This window comes from Pseudopodoces humilis, chromosome 13, assembly GCF_049639895.1.
Source record: "Pseudopodoces humilis isolate 2021_Gansu_Grassland_sample_001 chromosome 13, ASM4963989v1, whole genome shotgun sequence".
Taxonomy (NCBI): domain Eukaryota; kingdom Metazoa; phylum Chordata; class Aves; order Passeriformes; family Paridae; genus Pseudopodoces; species Pseudopodoces humilis.
In genome coordinates this window covers 11909532-11930309 of record NC_142212.1, presented here as the reverse complement: position 1 = coordinate 11930309, position 20778 = coordinate 11909532, and the positions used below count along the sequence as shown (strand labels likewise).

The following is a 20778-nucleotide window of genomic DNA, read 5'->3' as shown; positions in this document are numbered from 1 at the left end:
GATGAAGTAAACACAGCTATGCCCTTCAAATACCTTTTTTAAATGGCTCTACATATTCCTGTCTCCAGCCTTTCCCTCTGGCAACAGATTAGCAGGCTTCAGCTACACTAGGTTCAGCCAGCCATTAATACTCAAGACTCTTTTCCAAAAGCAAGGAAAGTAAGCCCCTGAGCCTTGTGATGGGTCTTAAGCCTATGTCCAAAATCCAAACTAGAAAAGAGCAGAACTGAGTGGCTGAGCCAGACAGCTTATGTCCAAACTCCCTTTTCCTCATCCCAATGATGCATACAAACCTAAACGCAGAGTCTTCCTCGGAAATGTCTTCTGCATCTGCCCAAGCATCATCAGAACCTCCTACAAGAAACGCATTAAGAATTGAAGCTTTTTCAAACCAACTTGATCCCCAACCTGACAAGGTATGCACACTAACAAAAAGGTCCTGGTTTGGTGCCTCCTCTTCACACCTAAATGTGGATCTCTTTTATTTCCTCTTTCTGAAAATCTTGTTTTCTAATGTAGTCCACTCTTTCCTTGTCATTGCAAAGTACCTGGGCAGGTCAAACCCATGACTGACAGCCAGAGGACACCTCAAAAATGGTATGCAGTGCGTTTTTAAGCCAAGCTTCAGCTCCCACACTACAGACACCCACTGCTCCCCTGAAGAGCTTTCCCTGGAGTCCAGTACATCTCACTATTAGCAGCATTGATTCCAAATGATTAGTCAAGTAACAGCAAGTTCTAATCCTTTTTCCTCCAATATTCCTATCCCCAGTGTTTGGGAATTGATACCCTGAATCCTTTGTGATGCCTTTATTTGCCTACATGTTTCCTGTAACTCACTCTTCAGCCTCAAGTTCTTTTGTCACTGAGCTGTGGCACTGTCCTGTAGCACAGTGCTTGGAAATCAGACATGAGGTTTCAGTCTTCGCTCTGTTACGCTAAGCCTGATACAAGCAGCCCATGCTAGAGCTCTCGCTGGTCTTGGGAAGAGCTTGGCTTCATGTGCAGGTCCCTGTCCCAGCAGTGACCAGCCTTACCATGCAAACAGTGATAAATAGCTCCTCACTCACCAGAGAAGATATAGTTGTAGCCAGTGCGCCCATAGAGCTCACCCCAGCCGGCCAGTGTGGCTGATCTGCAAATATGCTGGAGGAAGATTTTTGCATTAATCACACAGGCTCCAGGAGTCTTTCCCTTATCATGCCTATTTGCTGTCAGGTTACATAGAAAAGGTTGGTACCTACAGCTATCATCTCTCAGCTGTCTGCCCTGCAACCCTGGTCTCTGGATTGAGTTCTCTAAACAAGGAAAACTCCCAAGTGTTTTTATCTGTAGCTGGTTTTTAAATCATATTTTCATTTCCAGTTCTCCAATGCATTAAGATAGTCAGTTCCTGCCAAGTTAGCAACACATGCTCTGTTAATGCCTTGCTTGAGCCTTATTTCCACATTCCTCTGGATGAGATTATGGATGGCCCCAAGACAACTCTGGGCAGTTCACTTCTGCAGAAAAAGGTCAGCAGATGCAGTCCATGATGGCTTCAGTCAAGCTAGATTAAAATTGTCACAGGTATGATTTTGCTATTCATACAGCGTTTCTAAATTCAACTAAGAAAACTGAATTAAGCTACTTAAATTCTAAATGAGACTATTCCTACAGGGCTTCAACACAGTTTAAGTAATTCACATAAAAATGAATCTAATTTCACTTTCTTACAGATCCCCTTGCAGACAAGCCTACACATTCATAAGACCATTTATGCAATCTTGCCTCCCAAGGGAACAGACAAAGGAAACTTCTCTGGAGAGAGGAAAGTTACTCAAAGGGAGCTGCTGGGAAGAGCAAGGAACAAACAGGGACAATAGTTATCTTTCCCCTCTGAAATATCAAATATCTTAAGGATTTCAGAAGAGACATCTAGAGGAGGGAAAAAAAAAGTTAGATCTTTGATGCAAGGCTCATGACTTGGTGGAGGAGAACAGCCTGAAGTGCCTGGAGACAACTTATGCAGCGTAGACAGCAAATGCTACCTGCTACTACAGGCTGTCTGCTTGTAGCTAAGCACAGATTTTTATACCACTTGGAAAAGTGACAAATGACTGAAAATATGTCTGCACAGTTCAAATGGCAGAGAGAAAGGTAATTTTCTCAGTAAAGACAGGTAACCCATGAAGCTTTACCTTTCCCTTGTACAGAATGACTGGGCAAACAAAGCGTCCTCTACACCTGGCCATCTTACTCCGGTTGATGAGGTCCTGCAGTTTGCCAACCTGCACAGTGCTCTCATACCTACTGGGCAGAGATTCAGGTCAGTACACAGAGCATGTTCTCACATCTTTCAGCAAAGCCACCACAGACACCCTGGGCTGCAATCCCATCCCTTTCCCTAGAAGTCAGCTCTGAAGTTAGTAAGCATGCAAACACTTCTTTGAGAGTTGCTTCTGCTGCTGTAAGACACATTTGGACACTTTTCTGACTCCTTTTCTTTATTTTGAAAGACCAATGCACAGTACATAACAGCACCATCAGGAATTGGCAATATGAGCACCACCAGTAGGGTCTGCCACAGACTTAACACGTGGATTACTAGGGAAGGACAGCCAGTCTCTACAAAAATACATGTTCTGTTTTCCTCCCTATCACTTTTCCATTCGTAAGCAGCTGAGCACTACCATCACAGTAAATCAGCTATCAGTGACAGTTTTGCAAGACAAAAAAGAAATATAATAGAAAATCAAATCTTGAACACTCCATGATCCTCAAGCATTTGTGTTGTCAGGTAATTAAACAACTAAATCAGCTAGTGGGTTGAGCAGGATATTTAGATTACTGTCAGCTGCATCTGCACAACTACATTTTGTTTGGTTTTCTTGTTGGAGTTAAAATAGAATTGTGCTTCATACAGGAGACATTTTGGAAACCTGTTAAAATTACTCCAGTTTGTCCAAGTATCAGCCCACATCTGACAGGAATCCAAATCACTTCTGAACTACACAGACCTCCAGGAGGAACTGTCAATGCAGAAAGAACTAGAGTTGGAATTGGAGAAGCATCCAGACTGATATATTAGAAACCAGATGAAGTCTGGACATACAAAACTGCATGGCTATGCACTTGGGTGTGATTAACAAGAACTTCCAGTCAGCCCTTTCCAGTAATGGAGCACAGTAGAAGAGTCAGATGAACTGCCTGCTCTCTGGATGTTAATACATTCTCAACATGGTAAATCTGAAAAACGGGAAAAATAAGATCATGGGAAATTCCCTAGAGAGATGTAGAAGTACCAGCATTACAGTGCAGAGCACAGGCTCTCAGCTGAGATAAAGCATCTGATTCTAGTGACCCACCCCTGCCTAAAAAGGCACAGGAAGATGAGTAGGATGGCCAAGGGACAGTCTATGCTGCAAGAGAAACCACCAGGGTCTGATGGGAAGGGCAGATGAAGATGAGCAGATGCACAGCAATATGTGCATCAGGGTGAAGAAGAGTACAAAGGAGGAGGAGGAGAACTCAAATGCAAAGGACAACCCTGGCATAAGAACAAACTAATATCTTTATGATGGAAGGTAATGAAAGTTGCTAAACTTCAGAATCACTGAGAGCGTGGAGCAATGTACTAGCAGCTGACATTCTGGGAAGGATTTAAAGAAGAATCTATTATTAAAATGCAAATAGATCTGTTTATGGAAAATATTATACAAGGTGGTACCAGTGGAAGTAGTGAAACAGAAAACAAGACTTTCAAATCCTTTTTATTTTTTTCTAAAGAAGGATTAAGTTCTCAGAATTCATAGTAGTGGTTTAAGGCTTTTTCATGTTTTCCTGCATATACAATATTTTGTTGTCCAGCTCCAAAGACTTTGACATGTATCAGAATTTAAAGAACAAAAACCCAAGCTAATCTTCTTTAAACAATGTGAACATGAGGGTGCTAATTGGAAAGGCAGGAAAATGTGGGCAAGTGTGAGAAGAGATGCCACCATGTGTAATTCCAAACAACAAACTACTTTGAAACTCAAAAGATTCTGATACATAGATTTGGTTGTGAGGCTCTTTTTAAACAAAAGCATGCAATTAAGCAATATATCATATCCTGCACTCTGCTCCAGCTCCCTTTACATTTCCTTTGCAAAAGCAAAGGGAACAAGAACTTAAATGTGGTGTTACCAAAATAGCTCCATGGCACTGTTTCCAAGTCCAGAAGACGAGAGTCGACAAAAATGAAACACCTGAAAGATCAGAAATTGTAAGAGAAATACCTCTCTGGGAGCTGAGACAAGGCAACAGGCTGCACTCACTGCACATCCCTGGAGAGGTTTCTGTAGCACTTGGGAATGAGACTGAGCAGCTTGGCAGGAACGCAGGACATGGAGTGAGCAGGAAGCCCAGCACTCCACTGGGGACATGGATGGATTAAGCCATCAAGGGGGAAGATGCTCTAAAGAACAAGTGTAATGCTTTTACAGGAACTAGTGATTAAATACAGCATAAATAGAAGTAAAATCTACAGAAAAAGGTTCAAAACACACAGAATTCCTCCTGGACCTGCCTGGTTTTGAAAGTACTGTTAGCAAACTTTGATCAAGCAACGTCCTTTCTTCCCCCAGCTGCCCAGCTACAGAATTAACTGACTTAGGTTAAAAATACCCATTTTTTGCTGTTTTCCCACAAGGCTCCAGAAGCAGCTGTACTGGCAGAAATGATGGTGCAGAAGAGAGTTTGTACATGTGAAAACTGCTTCCAAAGCACCTCAGTATTCTCGGAGGTGTGAAGCGTCAAGTAGATCTTATCAGCTGATTACAAACATTACAAAGATAAAACCAGAAGTGTTCTAGGTCAGATTGGAATTGGATGATCTTTAAAGTCCCTTCCAACTCTCAAGCCATTCTGTGGTTCCACAAGAGGCAGAGACTCGATCCTAGATGGAGTGTCCTGCTCACTGAAGAGGTTCTTGCCTTCCATAACACAAGACATGCAAATGTCTCTATTTTGCAATTATTCCACAGGAGTAAAATGATTAAACTAAAACCTGCATTTGTCTAAAAATCACTTAGAGGCCTTTACAAAAATCAACACCCTGAAATCAGGAGAGTGATGATGAAATGCGGTCTCTTTTTGTGACTCTCTTTGGGACAGTAAATCAAAACTTGCCAAGAATCAGTATAAATACAGTTAATTGCCACTGCTGGCTTGAAAAATGTCACAGAAGAAAATGGGGCACCAAGTGTAAGTACTCGTTTTGAATACTTGTCAGAAAAATTAAGCATCCTTTCCTCTTGCAAGAGCAGGAAAAGCAGAAGTATTTGGTTTCCCTTCCCTAAAGCTTCTCTAGTTACATTTAACAGCTTCAAACTTCAATTTCCTGTTTTTTGCAGCAAGGAGTTTAATCTTTTCTCATCTCATCCAACTGTTAGACAAAAATTCTCCCACCTGGTAGTCAGTTGTGGCTGGTTTCCAAAGACCCCCTCCTACAGCACCCAGCCTACATGCCAGCACGGCAGCTGATGGTTTTCCTTCCTCAGGCAAAGCAGCTGGACATGTGAGAAGGACTTGTTGACTCTCCTTTTGAACACATTACTCTTGTCATGGACACACAGTCAAGACTGCAAGACTGCATTATGTTTTGTTGAAAGATAAAGTAAAAGTGAGAGGCTGTGGTTGGAGCTGGAAGGAGCAGCTCATACTCAGCCAGAAATGAGATCAACGTGATCCTGAGCCTGTGGGTCAAAGTCCAGAGATGTGCTGGCTCAGACGTGCACCAAACTGAACAAGCATTTCCCGTTAGCTCACTAAACCTCAGCGCCCATTGACCTGTTCAACATGGTGGGGAGAGACAAAATAACCTGGAACCTCGTCTGGAATGACAGAAATATTTGTCTAGACTGTCTTGTCTGCCTAGCCCCATCAGACCTCCTGCCACAAGATTTGCAGACCAAAATTTCCCACATCAGAGGCCTTGCTGCAAGAACACATGGGCTTCATCAAAACAGGGAAAGCATCACACAGGCTTGCTCCCAACCTTGAGCCTTCGGGCGAGTTGCAACACAACAATCACCAGGAACCAACGCTGTGTTCAGATTTACTCCAGGGTCACATGCAGCGGGGCTGGCGCTGCCCCGGAGCACCCACCCCGTTTCCTTCACACCCCTCGAGTAACAGGCTCAGCTTGGCAGCTTTCACCAAGGCGGCCCAAGAACCCTGGGAGGAGCCCCACGGGAGCTCGGCAGCCTCGGCAGGCAGCGAGGGGAGTCCCGGCAGCGGCTGACACCACCGGCTATAATTAGAGCAGCGCAGCCCGCAGGGCTTCCCCGGCCGGCGGGAGCCTCGGAGCGCCAGGCGCGGAAGCTCCCGAGACAGCAACTCCGCTGGGCGTCAGCTGCACGGGACGGGACACGGGAACCGGGGCCTTACGAGTCACGGCTGGCGCCGGCGTCGCGCTCCAGAAGGACGATGTGCCGCGGGTAGTGGGCGCAGATCTCGCCGTGCACGTTGGGGATCACGCTGTAGCGATAATCGCGGCCGAAGAGCTCCAGGCACCGCCGCTCGATCCGCTCCACCTGCGCAGAGCCATCGCTCAATGCCCGCCGCGCCGCTCCCCACGCCCCCCGAGCCCCGGTGCCCTCACCTTGGCAGCGGCGGCACCGCCGCCGTCCTTGGCGCGGTCCTGTCCCGGGGAGAACCCCAGCAGCAGCTCGGCCAGGGCGCGGTCCCCGGAGCCCGCCGGGGGGCAGCCGCGGGCTCCCGCCGCCGCCATGCCCGCGCTGCTCACCGCCGCCTCGGGCCCATCGTCCCGCCCGCCGCTTCCGCCCGCCCGCGACGCGCCCCTTCCGCCAGCTCCCGGCGTCATCGGGGCGCGCCGCGCTCCGCCCCGGGGTACCCAGCCCCGCTCCGGGGGTACCGGGCTCTGCTCCGGCCTCGCGTTAAGACCCGCAGAGGGACGCGGCAAACCCTGTCAGGCCTCGCCGAGTGGGTCCGACCGTGGCGCTGGCCGGCGTGCCCAGGGCGCTGCCCTAAAGAAAGAATCCCGAGGCGAGTTTTAATTAAAGAAGCCTCTCTCGGAGTGTGGTCGCATGCACTGAGCCTGTGGCAGAGGAGCTGCGGGGTGAGCGGTGTAGCTGCCCGGAACACGGCTGAGGGCGGCACTGGCTCGTGTGCCCGGGCAGTGTCACGGAGCCAGCTCGGGCTGTGCGTACTGAGGGTGACGGGCACTGCCCGTGCCCAGCCGGAGGCACGCGGCTCCTTGGCTCTTGCAGGGGAACACAATGTGTTTTTTGTCTGCATTTGTCTACTTTTCAAATCAGCTGTGAATCTTTATAAGCATTTAATGACAGCCAAGTTCAGCTGCAGCTAACGCAGTGCATCTCGCTGCCTGAGAATGAAACTGGCCCGACACGGTCGGTCTCTGCTGAGTTTGGGACCGGGTGTGAGGTTGACAAGGCGGTGGCAGGATTTCACAAGGGCACCAAGTGCTTCACCTGCTGGCATCCAAGTGCTGATAGCCTGTGTGACACTACTGGCATAGCCGTTCACCCCAGCCCGGTCATCCACCACACCCAGCCTGACGCACGTTGTGTACCCCAGCCCTGTCACCACATCTGACCTGGCACAGCCGTGTACCTGGCCTCGGTCTGTCAGAGGTTTTGTGTCTACTCCTGTTGCCCCAGAGCGGGAGCAGCCACAGTGGCGGCAACGTACTTGCTCCATCCCTGCCAAGAGGGTGGGGAAGGTCTCCTGCCCGTCTGGGGGGCTACGCCGGCAACCCGCGGGCCTTCCCCGGACTCCTGAAGGGTGCGGCAGCACGGACGCTCTCCCTGCGGGCGCACTCCGGCCAAAGGCACCGACGCGGACACCTTCCAGCATTTATCGGAGCCATGCCCTGGGGCTGCCCCGGGCGGGGTCGGTCCCGGGGAACGGTCCTGCCGGATCAGGGGGGAGGAACGGGCCCGGGGATCCGACCCGAGCCAACCGAGTGGATCCGAGCCGAACCGAGACGAGTCCGTCGCAAGGCGACCCGAGCCCGGCCGAGCCCGAGGCGAGCGCAGCCGAAGGCGGAGTGGTCCGATCCCCGGAGGGCGCGCTTGGAGGGTCTCGGTTCGGCTCGGGCTCGGCTGGGCTAGGCTGGACGGGACTGGACTGGGCTCGGCCGGGCTCGGCTCCGCAGTGGCGGGGGGGCGCACGGCCGCGCGCGCGCGGCGGGAGCGCGCGGGGCGCAGAGGCGGCAGCCAAGATGGCGGCGCGGGTGTCGCAGGGCCCGGCAGCCCGCGGGCGCTCTTAGGCCGCGGCCCCCCCGCCCCGCCGACCCCGGGCGGGCTCCCCGCCGCCCCGGCCCCTCCCGCCCTCTGGCAGCGGCGGCCGGCAGGATGCTGCCCTCGCAGGAAGCCTCCAAGCTGTACCATGACAACTACGTGCGGAACTCGCGCGCCATCGGCGTGCTCTGGGCCATCTTCACCATCTGCTTCGCCATCATCAACGTGGTGGTCTTCATCCAGCCCTACTGGGTCGGCGACAGCGTTAACACGCCCAAGCCCGGGTACTTCGGGCTGTTCCACTACTGTGTGGGCAGCGGGCTGGCGGGCCGGGAGCTGTCGTGCCGCGGCTCCTTCACCGACTTCAGCACCATCCCCTCAGGCGCCTTTCAGGCGGCCGCGTTCTTCGTGCTGCTCTCCATGGTGCTGACGCTGGGCTGCATCACCTGCTTCGCCCTGTTCTTCTTCTGCAACACCGCCACCGTCTACAAGATCTGCGCCTGGATGCAGCTGCTGGCAGGTACACACCGGTACCGGGAGCCACGGGCACCGGGAACACCGGCCTGCCCCGGGCCTGGCGGCGGGAGACGGGTGGGGAGAATGTGGGCAGCGCTGAGCGTGCGGCACCCCGGGAGCCCCCGGCAGTGGTAGTGGGATCCCTGGCTACAGGGAACACCAAGGTTGCTCAAGGAAGCTGGGCTGAGTCCAAGCACTGCGGGGCCAGGATCCAGCCCTACAGTTTCTTGGGACACCCAGGCCAGGTGCTAGCGCTGACAGATCTGCAGGAATGGGCACCAGTTGGGGACACTGGCACCGAGGGCTCCCTGGTATGCCCTGGCCACAAGGAACACAAGGGCTGCTCAGGAAGGCTGCACTAGGTATAGGTGCTGTGCATTCATAGGGCATCCCAGCCAGGAGCTGGCCCTAGGACGTCCCAGGACTTACTAGGACAAACAGGTCAGGCACTGGCACTGACAGAGCACCACAAACAGGTGCTGGCTCTTGGCACTGGCACCTGGGTCTCCCCAGGCAGAGGGTGGCCATAGGGAACATCGAGATTGCTCAAGGAAGCTGGACAGGTACAAGCACTGTAGGGCCATGGGTCTTCTCAGCTAAGAAGTGTCCTCTGGACACTCCAGGGCTTCCTGGGACATCCAGACCAGGCATTTGCACTAGGAATGGTGGCATCTGCTTGGGGCACTGGAACCTGGGATTCCCCAGCCAAGGCCTGACACCAGGGAAACATGAGGCTCCCTGGGACACAGCTGGAGAGAGAGCTGGATCAGGGACCCACCTCAAGCAACCCCAGAGCAGGCACTGACCCTGGGATGCCTGGATAGTCTGGAGCACTTCAGGACATCCTGGGCTAGGGACCAGCCTTGGGGTACCTCAGTGCACCCCAGTCAAGGACCAGCATTGGGATGCCCTTCAATAGGAACTGTTGCACAGAGGCAAGGACTAAGTGCAAGTTGGCCTAGGACACACTGGATCAGCTCCCTGAATCCCTGGGGATTCAGACACCCCAGCACACTCCACATCAGGGACTAGTCTCCTTGTCAACCCCAGAGACATGGGATTGTCTCCAAGAGATACTCACTTTAGGGGAACACTCAGCCCCCAAAGGGACCCCACCACTGGAAGAAGCCCATGGATGGATCCCCCATCCCTGTAAAAGCACCCTTCAGCTCCCCCTTAAAGACAAATTGTACTCAGGCCCCCTTTCTCCTGCATCATGAAAGGGCTGTGAGGACAGGCCTCTCCCATCTCTCTCCAGTGCTTCACACAGAGGAATACCATACATTTACCGTGATGTCTCCCCAGACATGACCCACTCAAGCCTAGTAATTAACGCCCCCCCCCAAAAGTGACCCTGCCTATAGATTCTCCTTAGCTCCCTGCACAAATGAAACCCCACTGTAGATGTACCCCAAAACCCTCACAGACTCTCTCCTCAAAGTGACACTGTACAATAACCCAAATCTTTCCCCAAAAGGGGATCTGATGCCTGTATTGATAAGGATCCCAAGTATCCCATTATGCTCAGACTTCCAAGGTGTCCTCACACAGGGTCTGTCCTTTTGGGACAAAGATCCTGAGGAATGATGTTGAACTTCCATTGGTAGCAAGACTCTTTGCTTCCTTTTCTGCTCAGTTGTACCAGGTGTGGACAAGTATGGACAAATACTTACCCTCTACTGCATACCTAAAACTTCCACTGGAAGGACCTACAGTGACTCTTATTCCTAATGAAAGGACCTCATTCATCCCCTCTGTTAGAAGGGCCCCAGTCCTTAATGTGGAAGGATACAGCCTCTCCGTGTGAGGACCTTTCAGCTAGCCCAGCTCTTTCTCTTGCACCTGGCTTGGGCTGGAGAGCCTGACCTCCCCTCACCCAGATCGGGACCACAGTCAGACCTGGAGCTGCCTTGGCTTATCAGGAAATTCCCTCATCTTTAATTTTCCCTGTCCTGAAGATTTATCAGTTTAAAGCAAGCTCAGAGCCCAAATCCTACTGATTGTCAGCAGCTTAATCAAGTGGCTTGGAGTGCCCAGCTGCTACTGCTGCACAGGGAGCTGTGTGGCAGAGGGCACTGCACTGGAGGCAGCCCTGGGTCTTCTCCCTAGTGCCTCCTGTCCTGTACTGGCTCAGGATTGGGTGGCCATGACAGCACTTTGATGTTGTCACCTCTGGGTACCCTTCACCTTGCCTTGGGGCTTGTCCTTGGTCACACTTTTCACCTTGTAATTACACATATTGCTTACAACTGCACTTGCAAGAACCCTGGGTGCTCAGCTCAGTGGGGCCATGGGCTGGCTCTTCTGGCCCCAGCCAGCCCAGGTTGGCTTGGAGCTCTCCCAGAGCAGCAGGGCTCCATGGCTTCTCTGTTGGGGAAAGTCCAAGGTAGCATTAATAGAGGCTGGCCCTCCACCCTGCCCTGAGAGAGAACAGCGTGAGAGAGCTGCTGTCCTACAGTACAGGCTGATGTTCCTGTCAGAGAGGGCCTGGGTGCAGATGTGGTGGTGTGGTGTGTTCAGCAAGAGTCTTGTCAGGCAGGGATCAGGCAGGGCTGAACTTCCCTGGGCACAGCTGAGGCAGCCACAGGTGGATGTGTTACCTTGTGCATGGAGAAGGAGCTGCCATGACCTATGGAGAGAACATCACAGGCCAGATCTTATGGGTAGGGCAGGGACGTAGCCTGATGCAGGCTCTGGCACATCATGATGGCAAACTTCAGAGATTCAACCTGTCTGGGAAGTTGGAGGATTCTGCCAGAGCAGAGAGCTTGGAGTAGCAGGGAAGGAAAGGACATTCATCCTTACTCAGTGAGGGTTTAGCTAAAGAAGGACTTGCACTACTGCAGCAGAAGCAACTGTGAGGGCCAAAGTCTCTTGGTCTCACTGGTGAAAGCCAGGTGAGGCAGGTGATGGGCAGAGAGATGGGGCAGAGGTGTCTCCACCCCATCCCTGTGGTATGGCCGGTGCAGAGTAAAGGGCTGCTGATTGTGGGCATGGATGGGCTCTTCAGAGGAGAAAAGACAAGTGCAGGAATGTGGGGGAGGAGGATGCAGAATTCAGGATCTCTTTCAAAAAAACCCAAAAAACTAACCAACTTTAAATCATCAATGTCTAATTAGTGGACAACAATCAAGGCAGGGTTTAATTAGAGCTTGACAGAAAGCTTCAGCTCAAAAGCCACTGCCCCCCTAGGAGGAAACTGGATCTAATTAAGAGGAAAGACTCTGCTTTATCACAAATAGAAATGTGGCCATCTGCCCTGTTCAAAATCCCAGTAACGCAAAACTGGAGATTTTGCTAAATCCTTCTGTTACAAAACCAGAGATGGGCCCTTAACATGAGCATGTCAACAACTGTAAGACTGACAGCACCTGATGCCACCCCAATACTCCAAATTAGTGGAGGAGCACCTTCAGAAAGTTCCATGGGATGATGCTTACTTGAAGAGAAATGGGCTGTGAGGGTGATCCCCCTTGGGATTTGTCTGCAGGAAATCAGAGCATAGGAATACAACCACCAGGCTGCCCAGGAGCCTGAGGATTTCCTTTGATTCCCCACTACTCTGCTGTAGCATAAGACACAGTCACCCTGTGAGTTAAGTCAGAGCTTTGAGCAAAGTTGTCCTGGTGCCCAGCATTAATGCCCTTGCAAGACAGCCCAGCCACCTCTGTGTGACACTGCATCCATGTGCCTCCCATCAGGATGATTACCCCAAGTGGATCCAGGGCTGTTTCCAGAGAGTCTTTGATTTTGTACTTAGAGTCTGTTGAGGGGCAGAAGAGGAAGCCAGCTGAGCACACCATCCTGCTTGCATGGAGGAACTGACTGGCCACATTTTAAGGTGTTTCCCTGTGCTCCAGGTCCAGCAGTCAGTGTGGGACTCTCCCTCCCTTAGAGATACACAACACATGGGGTGTCTTCCCACCTGGGGCTGTGCTCTTGGCCTTTGGGCTGGGCTTTGTCCTTATCAGTGGCATTTTGGCATTGATTGTGCCACGTCCAGCCACCTTGCCTGATGGAGAATGTGGTAATACGTATCCATCTGAGCTCTTTCCTCCTTTGGGAGACTCTCTTCAGAGCTACACTCACCTCTTGGATGGACCCTTCCAAGGCCTGAGAACAGAGGCAGATCCCTGAGCAGGGCTTCATCACCCTCAGCTGTGTTTGCCACCATCTGAGTGGGGACCCCTTGCATTGAATGGTTTTAGTATATCAGTGGAGAGGAGTAGTGAAGGAATTGTTCCCAACTGCTGGGCTGAGCATGGTGGAGTTGTGTGATGGTGTGGCCTTAGTCCCAAGGGAAAGCAGGACCTGGCCTGAGTGAGTGCTACAGCCTCAAAACTCTCCCTGGTTCGGCAGCAATAAATGGCTCTGCTGAACCACATCAGGACATGCTCATCTTCCTGACTGTGACTTGCTGGAGACCCAAGTCCTTTCAGAGACTTTGAGGTTTCAAAATACTTTTTTCATGAATATAAAAGTCGTTAATTGAAATTCTTAATGATAAAATATGAGGCAGATACCACTGCTGCAAACTGGCTTAGGGTGTAACTGGGACAAGTGCTGAGCATGAGACTGCCCAGGGAGGTTGTGGAGTCTCTCGTCTCTGGAGTCATTCAAACCCCATCTAGACATGTTCCTGTATCACCTGCTCTAGATGACCCTTGGCAAGAGGGTTGGACTAAATGATCTCCAGAGTACCCTTCCAACCTTAACTATCCCGTGACTCTGCAGTTTGTCCTCAAGCCCTTTCTCTGTCAAAGGGAGAAATGTTGCCCGTATATGAACCACTTCCACCTGCTGACCTTGCAGCAAAAATAACAACACTGCAAAAACCCTCAGCATTTGCTGAATTACTGTCTTCTGGACCCCCCCAAAAGCTTTCCTGAAGATTTCCCTCTTCTTCCCCTACCACTCAGGTCTTGCAAAGGGGACAGGAGCCGGGCTGCAGCCCATCCCTTGCATCCGTGCAGCGCCGTGTGCTCCGCAGCAGCAGCAGCAGCCGCGGGGTTTGCGTGGCAGCGCAGCTCTCCCGTCGTGGCTGTTAATGTGCCTGTGTACTCGCGGGGAGGGGCCGAGCCGGGCGTCTCGGAGCCCTCGTGTCCTGGAGCTTACATCCCTTAACTGTTGTTCCAGATAAAGTAACTGTCAGTTCTGATTCATACAAACTCATAACTCTATTCTGAATCCTGCTGATTTTTTGGCACAGAAACAGCCTGTGGAGCAAAACGCCGTAAGGGAGCTCGTGTCTGTATAAATGGCCGGTGCTCGCCGTCCTGAGCATGCTGCCCTTAGTGTTGATTTATTTTTGAAGGATTTCAGTTTTTAGGGGGAAGAAGGGGGACTGTGTTTGTTTCCTTTCCTTTTGGTGCTCAGCTCTCAGGAGGTTTTCTGGTGAGAAGCAGCCACTCAAGACCCCAACAGCACAGCCCAACCCATGTTTCCCAGGGTTTTTGGATGTGCTGTGCCCATGCCAGGTTTAAAAAGCCCTTTTTGGACCCAGTGATTGCTGGTTTTCCCCCCATTACCCCACATCTTCCCATTTGTGTGTTCTGTGGAAGTGTAATGCTCTGAGGAAGGTCACATCTTAGCTGCAGGGCATGTAATGAGCTCCTTCCACCCGTGGCAGGCAGAAGCAGTAAAAGCCAGTTTTCACTTACACCTGCAGACTAAACTAGATGGAAAAAGTAATTTTAAAAATCAGATTTTAATTCTGCAGGCACAGCTGCTCAGGACAGGGGCAGTGATACTCAGCAAACATAAAGGTTACTCAGACAGTCCAAATTAGCTAAATGCACCTTGTACCAGGAGATGTTATCCTGCCAGGAGAAGCCTCCTCTTTCTGCTCAAATCTTGCTCCAGTGTTGCAGCCTGAGTCATAACATTGCATTCCCTTTGATTAATTTCTTTTGTGAGGATATCAAAAGCCCTTGAGATGCCCATGTTGTTTCTAATGAACCTTGACAAGGGAGCACTGAGGAGTGAGAATCCATGAACCAGCTGTAAAACCAAACCAAGAAATGCCAGCTCTATGGGGCCAGTGCCCCAGCCCCAGCAGGATCATCTTCCCTCTGCATGCACCCTGTCCCAGTGATCACTGAAATGCCTGCACTCAAAACTGTCTTTACAACTGGGAAAATTCTAGAAGAGGGAGATGGAATCCAGGGGCTACAAGAAGGATGGCAGCTGTGGGGTGTGACAGACCAGCTAGCCACTGACAGTGAGGACTGGCACCACACCCTCAGAAGAACAGGAATTAAAAGCAAAATGGACAGGAGTTAGGTTTTTTTTTCCTCTTTTACAGTGGCTCTTCATACTAGTCATCACTGGTGCTTTTCTTGTGGTTGCAAGGCATAGAAATAGGCTGCTTTAAACAAAACCCAAGCTTTTCTTGCAGGTCTGCAAGGGGTCTTGGGGCATTTGGAGGTAGGTGCTGGCAGAACAGTGCTATGGGCAGAAGGACAGGCAGGCAGAGCCCTGACCCCACATCCCTCAGAGCTGTTGGAGAGGGCAGCGCTGAGGCCTGTGGACTGTGTGGGGATCCCCTCCTTGTTCTCGCTCTGCTCTTCAAAGTCACTCCTTGCTGCAGGCACGGGAAGGTGTTTCCAGGACATCGGGCGGCCTGGGGACGTGCAGAAAAGGGAATTGCTTGTGACAGAGCAGAAGACTCGGCTTGCTTCTGGGAACACATAGGACAGATGGGAAGAGGAGGGCACTGAGCTGCTCTTCACCAGGAAAGGACCAGCCTTCAGTAGCACAGCACCACCTCAGCCACTTCCCAGGGAGCTGTGGAGTAGTGAGGGGTTTTTGGTAAGAGGCCAGTCACCCTCAGGCACAGGGAATTGGGTACATGTGGTGACTTGGGCACATGCCTCTGCCTGGCAGTAAATTTGTTGTTTAATTCTGTCAAATGGGCTGTGAGTGCTTGGGCAGTGATCCTGCAGCTGCTCGGTGGGACAGGGCACAGACTCCCTTTGCCCTAGTGCAGTACAGAGGAGGCACACGGGGACACAGGTGGGATCACAACAAGCAGACACAGGCTGAAGCCAGGCAGTGTCCTGGCAGTGGCCATCACTGCCTGTCCACTGTGACTGTGCTGTGACAACCCACTGCATGAGTGCGTCCCATACCTTTTTGAGCCACCTTTTTGAGCTTACTTTTGCCTTAAACCCCATCTCTCATGTCCTCCATGAGTGCTGTGGCTCTCCAGCATGTTAATCCACTGCCTCATGTGTTGCTGCCTGTCCTGCCATGTTTGGGTCCTGCAGATGTCCTGGGAGACTCTCACACTTGTGGTGTTTTCAGAGCAGTGAGCTCTTGGCAGGCTTCTGTGTTACCTGGGCAGCTGGACCCACCTGGATCCTGAATAATAGCTCAGAAATGCAGAGGACATGCCAATGCCTGCAGCGTCCAAGGACAGACCCAGGGGCTGCTCTTCTGCTCCTGTGAAGGACTGACTGAGGGCTGTGCACAAAGGCTGGGAGCCTGCCCAAGCCCTTGCTGGTGCAGGTAAAATTAGTACCTGATTTTTTAACTCATATTTGCCAACCACCTTGGGAACAGCCCTGTTCTTTGGGCCCAGAGTGGCTGTTGCTGAGGCCTGCTGCTCACCCAGGTAGCTGGAGCTTCTGCTTTCTATGCTTTCTCCCAGCCTCACTGCATACCTGTGGTCTTTTTCTCCCCCTCAGTGATTTCAGCAGATCTCTTACAACTGTGCCCGTTTCCAGGCTGCGTTGTGCCAGCCTGAGCTGTGCCATGGGGGGTAAACCCACCCCCTTGCTGGGGATTGCCACAGAGCACCTTAGCTTGTTTCACAGCTGCACTGCACTGGGAGCTCAGAGAATCCTAAAATCCTCTTAGCATTTCTGCTTTCACAGGAGCAGTCCCTGGCACAGGTCTGCTGCACCTGATCCCCTTTAATTCAGGCCCTCAGCTGAATTAATGCCATCCTATTCCAAGGCGCCCAGGTCAGCAGCAGGCCATGCTCTTCACCATTTACCATTACTATTGGTGCTGGTTGTGTTTCCTTGCAGAGGGATGTTTTTGGGTTGGCCCAGTCCCAGCGAGCAGGGAGCTCCCCCAGACAGGCTGTGCTCAGTTGGAAGTCCCTGGTGATGATGTGCTGGAGATGCCGGCTTGGCTCTGTGCAGCCATGAGGTGCTGGGGTGGTACCTGGGCTGTGCATTGCAGTAAATCAGCATGCAGGGCTTGCCACTGTCCACAAAGACACTTTCACCAAGGGGGTTTGCTATGTGGGTGGAGGAGTCAGAGACCAGGCAGCAGCTGCCAGTGTCCCGACAGAGTCCTTGTCCTTTCCTGGGTGCAGCTATTTGTGATGCGAGGGCTGTACCTACTCTTGGTGTGATGCCCTGCAGGCACTTCCCTGCCTTCTGGGATTTCCCTTCCCCATGGAGAGCAGTTCAAAACACATGCCAGCAGGCAGAAAGCTCATGCCAGACTGCCAGCTACCTGTCTGCAGGGTGTTTGCTGTAAGGGATGGAGAGATAACTTCTTACTGGTGTGGGCACATGCCTCTTGGTGCTTCCTTTACTCAGGGCAAAAGTACCTGCAGGGCACTGCAGCCAACATCATTACTATTTTTAGCCTTTCCAGCTGATAGGGGTGAGGAGCTTTTGTACTTGCTGTAGTCAGAAAAAGTCACCTCCTTAGCTTGACAGTCACAGGCTTTGTCTTGACATTTCCATCCCTGTGTTCTCTGATGTCTCCTTGTTCAGCATAGAGTGTGCTGGGTGGACGCCTGCTGGGAAGATAACCCCTCTGGGACTGGTGCTTGCAGGCTGTGTGGTGGTCAGGTATGGGAGCTCCTGGGGATTCCAGTCCTCTCCACAGGCAACATCTCTGCCCACAAGTGCACCAGTCCACCTGCCCAAATGCAGGGAGCTTGCAGTGATGAGGGAAGCCCGTAGGCAACCACTGATCCTGTGGCCAATGCTGGTAGAAACCAAGAGCCTGAAGTCCCTATTTGTGTGTGGGCCAGGTTTGGGACAGCCAAAAACGCAGTGCCTGGGACTCCTGAGGCAGTGGTGGCTGTCACCTGCCATGTTGCCTGGCTGTCACAGGGCCAAGGTGGGCTCCCTGCCAGATACGGGCTGCACTCATGTACTTGACTGGGGGGCCCAATGCCAAGCATTGCCACTCGATTGTCTCTGATTCTTTCCCCTTCTCTCCTTGCAGCGCTCTGCCTGGTGCTGGGCTGCATGATCTTTCCTGATGGCTGGGATGCAGAGACCATACGGGACATGTGCGGGGAGAAGACAGGGAAATACTCCCTGGGCGACTGCTCCGTACGCTGGGCTTATATCCTGGCCATCATCGGCATCCTCAACGCCCTTATCCTTTCCTTCCTGGCCTTTGTTCTTGGCAACCGGCAGAATGACCTACTGCACGAGGAGCTCAAGACAGAGAGCAAAGGTGAGCACCATGCTACAGGGGGAATCCTGGGTGGGAACAGCCTGCGGGGCTTGGCCCCTTTGGCAGCCTGGCAAAGGTCCCATGGACTTAACTGCCACCTACAAGCAAACCAGGCTGGGCAGGGTGGGAAGGAGCTGCTGAGCCTCTGCGCTGCCTGACCTCTCTCTCTTCTGTTTCCACAGACTTTGTTGGCACTGCGGTAAGCCTTGAATGTCACTGTCCTGTCCCCTGTCCCTTTGTGGTGTCTCTGGGTGTGACTGTGCTGGGTGTCTGTGGGGATGGGATGGGATTGGGATGGGATTGGGATGGGATTGGGATGGGATGACCCTGGTTGTGCAGGCAGCAGGGTTGGAGGCAATGGGGCAGGGAGGCAGCAGAGACAGGGTGGCAGTGATGGGGACAGGCATATGCCTGGCACATGCAAGTAACACGATTGTGCAGTAAGACCTGCCCAAGACCATCCCCAAACTGCTGTGCTTTCCCCACAGAGGATATAAGGCTGACCATCCGCAGCAGGACCCTCTTCCCATGGCCAGCAGCCTGGGCGCTCCCTCCCTGTCCTGCCCTTCATTTGCTGCCAGCGGCCACACAGCGTCCCGCGCCGCCCTCCGGGCCCCGGCGCCCGTGCCAGGGATGCGTCAGCCGCCCGCCGCATCCACGGCCACCTCCATGTCCACGCCGGCACCACCATCCCACGCACCCTGCCAGCTCCGTACCCACCGCTGCCTGCGGGCCGCCGCTGGGGGAGGATGCCTCAAACCCGCTTTGTCCAAGAACAGAATCCAGCTGCGGTTTTGTTTCAAGGAAGAAACAGTCTTGGAGTTTTTAACAGATTTCTACATCCCCAGGACTCCTGACCTGCTGCCTCCCACCCGAACGCGCACCCAGTGACGCCCCGTGCCGGCTGCTCCGGGTCCCGGACCCCTCCCCACTCCCATTTTGTACAGCTCCGTGAACCTGTCTCCACAGCCAGGGGACCCGGTGGCCGGGATGGGGCCCAACCCCTACTTTTACATGTAAATTCATATTCTCTAAACAGGGTAAAGTGACTCGAGCCCCCTCTCCCCCCGCCCTGGGAGTCCAGCCCAGGACATGGTGGTTCCTGGTGCGTGGCCAGGGCCGCAGGCTGCTGTTCGCTCCCCTCAGCACGGGGACCGCAGGGGCCTCGCTGCTGCCGGCCGTGGGACACCCGACTCGCGCCGCCGTTGAATGTAAGCCCTGGTAAGTGGGAGCAGCTGAACATGCAAAACCCCCGGGCGGGCACAGGACGACTCCCCCCGCCAAGACCTCTCCCCGAGCCGGCCGCGGGCTGTTGCCAAACGCCTTCCCTCCCCATCCCCATACGGTGCTTTATCTCCACTGGTGACAGCAAGGCTTTCCCTGCCACACGGCATGCCCGGGTGTACCCGAGCACTCCTGTACCCACCTGGCCTCCTGGCTGTAGCTCGCTGGCCCGCGGTGATGGCGTATGGGGAGCCGGTGGCCGCTGCCCGGCGCAGCGCTGAGTCCAGCGGCCTCCAAGGCCCACACACAGCACCTGAGAGCCGACACTCCGGCACAGGTGGCTGCAACCTGGCTGTGGCTCTGCCGGCCAGACCAGCCTGTGTGTGTGGGCCTCCCCTGGCCACAGGGGTTTGGGTCACCATAGCCCTCGCAATGCAATAAAGTCCTCAGCACTGGCTGTGTCTCAGTGCGAGCAGCTGGCAGGGCCCAGGGCAGGGCCTCCAGAGGCTTGTGGGGGCCCTGGCAGGGCTGGCCCCAGGCACTGGGCAAGGCCAGGGAGCAGGGTGAGTGGGAGCAGGGAGCAGAGTGGGACCACGGTGCTGGGATGGGGCCATGGAGCATGGAGGCTGCTGGGGGATGGCAGTGAATGGTTCTGCAGGACTCAGCACCTCACCAGGCACGAGGGGCTGGCTAGAACAGGTAAGTGGTGCCCTGAGGCTCTGCGGGGTGGCGGTGGGGGTGGAGCTGTGCTGAAACACCATCTGGGAGCCAAAGCCACCCGGGATGGAGTGGGTGCCAGCACTCCTGCCAGTGCCCCCTGCCAGCCCTGAGCCCAGCGGTGCCCACATCCCTCTGACAGCTGCCCCCCAGAATGAGGTCAACAGGAACCCGCAGCACCCGGGTCTTGCCAGCTTGCGAGTGCTGTTGCCAGCTGAATTGGAAAAACAAACCAAGAAAATCAGTGGAGAAAGGAATACAGTAGCTGTAATATATCTGTATTTTAGTACAAAGTTTGATACAGTGTTTCACAAAACCTTATTGAAAAATATAATTCAAACCAGACCAGCTCGGAGCCCTGTGTTGTGGGGAGGGTTGGGATGGGTTCTTCCTGGCCATCACCAAAGGAGGTGATCTGCAAGAAGGCCAAAGAAGCCCCTGTGAGTTTCTTGAACTGTGGTGGGGAGCCCACCCTGCAGCCTGTGGAGCTGAGCCTCCATCCACATGGGCTGGCACACAAAGAGGGTCTCTGGAAAGGGTCTGTCCTACTACACGGCAAAGCAGGGGGTGGGGCAGGGATCCTATCTATCCCTAGGAGCCTTTGAACCTGTCCCTTCTGCCTGTCCGTGCTGCACAAGTGGTC

General features: G+C 53.2%; 2 protein-coding genes across 2 annotated transcripts in view; one reads left to right on the top strand and one right to left on the bottom strand.

Annotated features, from left to right (window-relative positions):
- The window catches only part of MTMR14 (myotubularin related protein 14), a 31056-nt gene extending 24209 nt beyond the window's left edge, over positions 1-6847 (bottom strand). The window contains exons 1-5 of the mRNA XM_005522051.3: positions 6626-6847; positions 6412-6557; positions 2181-2289; positions 1071-1146; positions 294-354 (exon numbers count right to left, since the gene is read on the bottom strand). Of these exons, the coding sequence (XP_005522108.2) occupies positions 294-354; positions 1071-1146; positions 2181-2289; positions 6412-6557; positions 6626-6847 (614 nt within the window). The remainder of the gene's footprint in view (positions 1-293; positions 355-1070; positions 1147-2180; positions 2290-6411; positions 6558-6625) is intronic.
- A 1485-nt stretch (positions 6848-8332) lies between these two features.
- LHFPL4 (LHFPL tetraspan subfamily member 4) lies at positions 8333-20483 on the top strand. Its single transcript, XM_088061944.1, is given in 5 exon segments — positions 8333-8766; positions 17958-18194; positions 18377-18393; positions 18651-19073; positions 19076-20483. Coding segments are annotated over 5 exon segments (1251 nt in total). The 5' UTR covers positions 8333-8360; the 3' UTR covers positions 19244-20483.
- Positions 20484-20778: the final 295 nt, after the last annotated feature.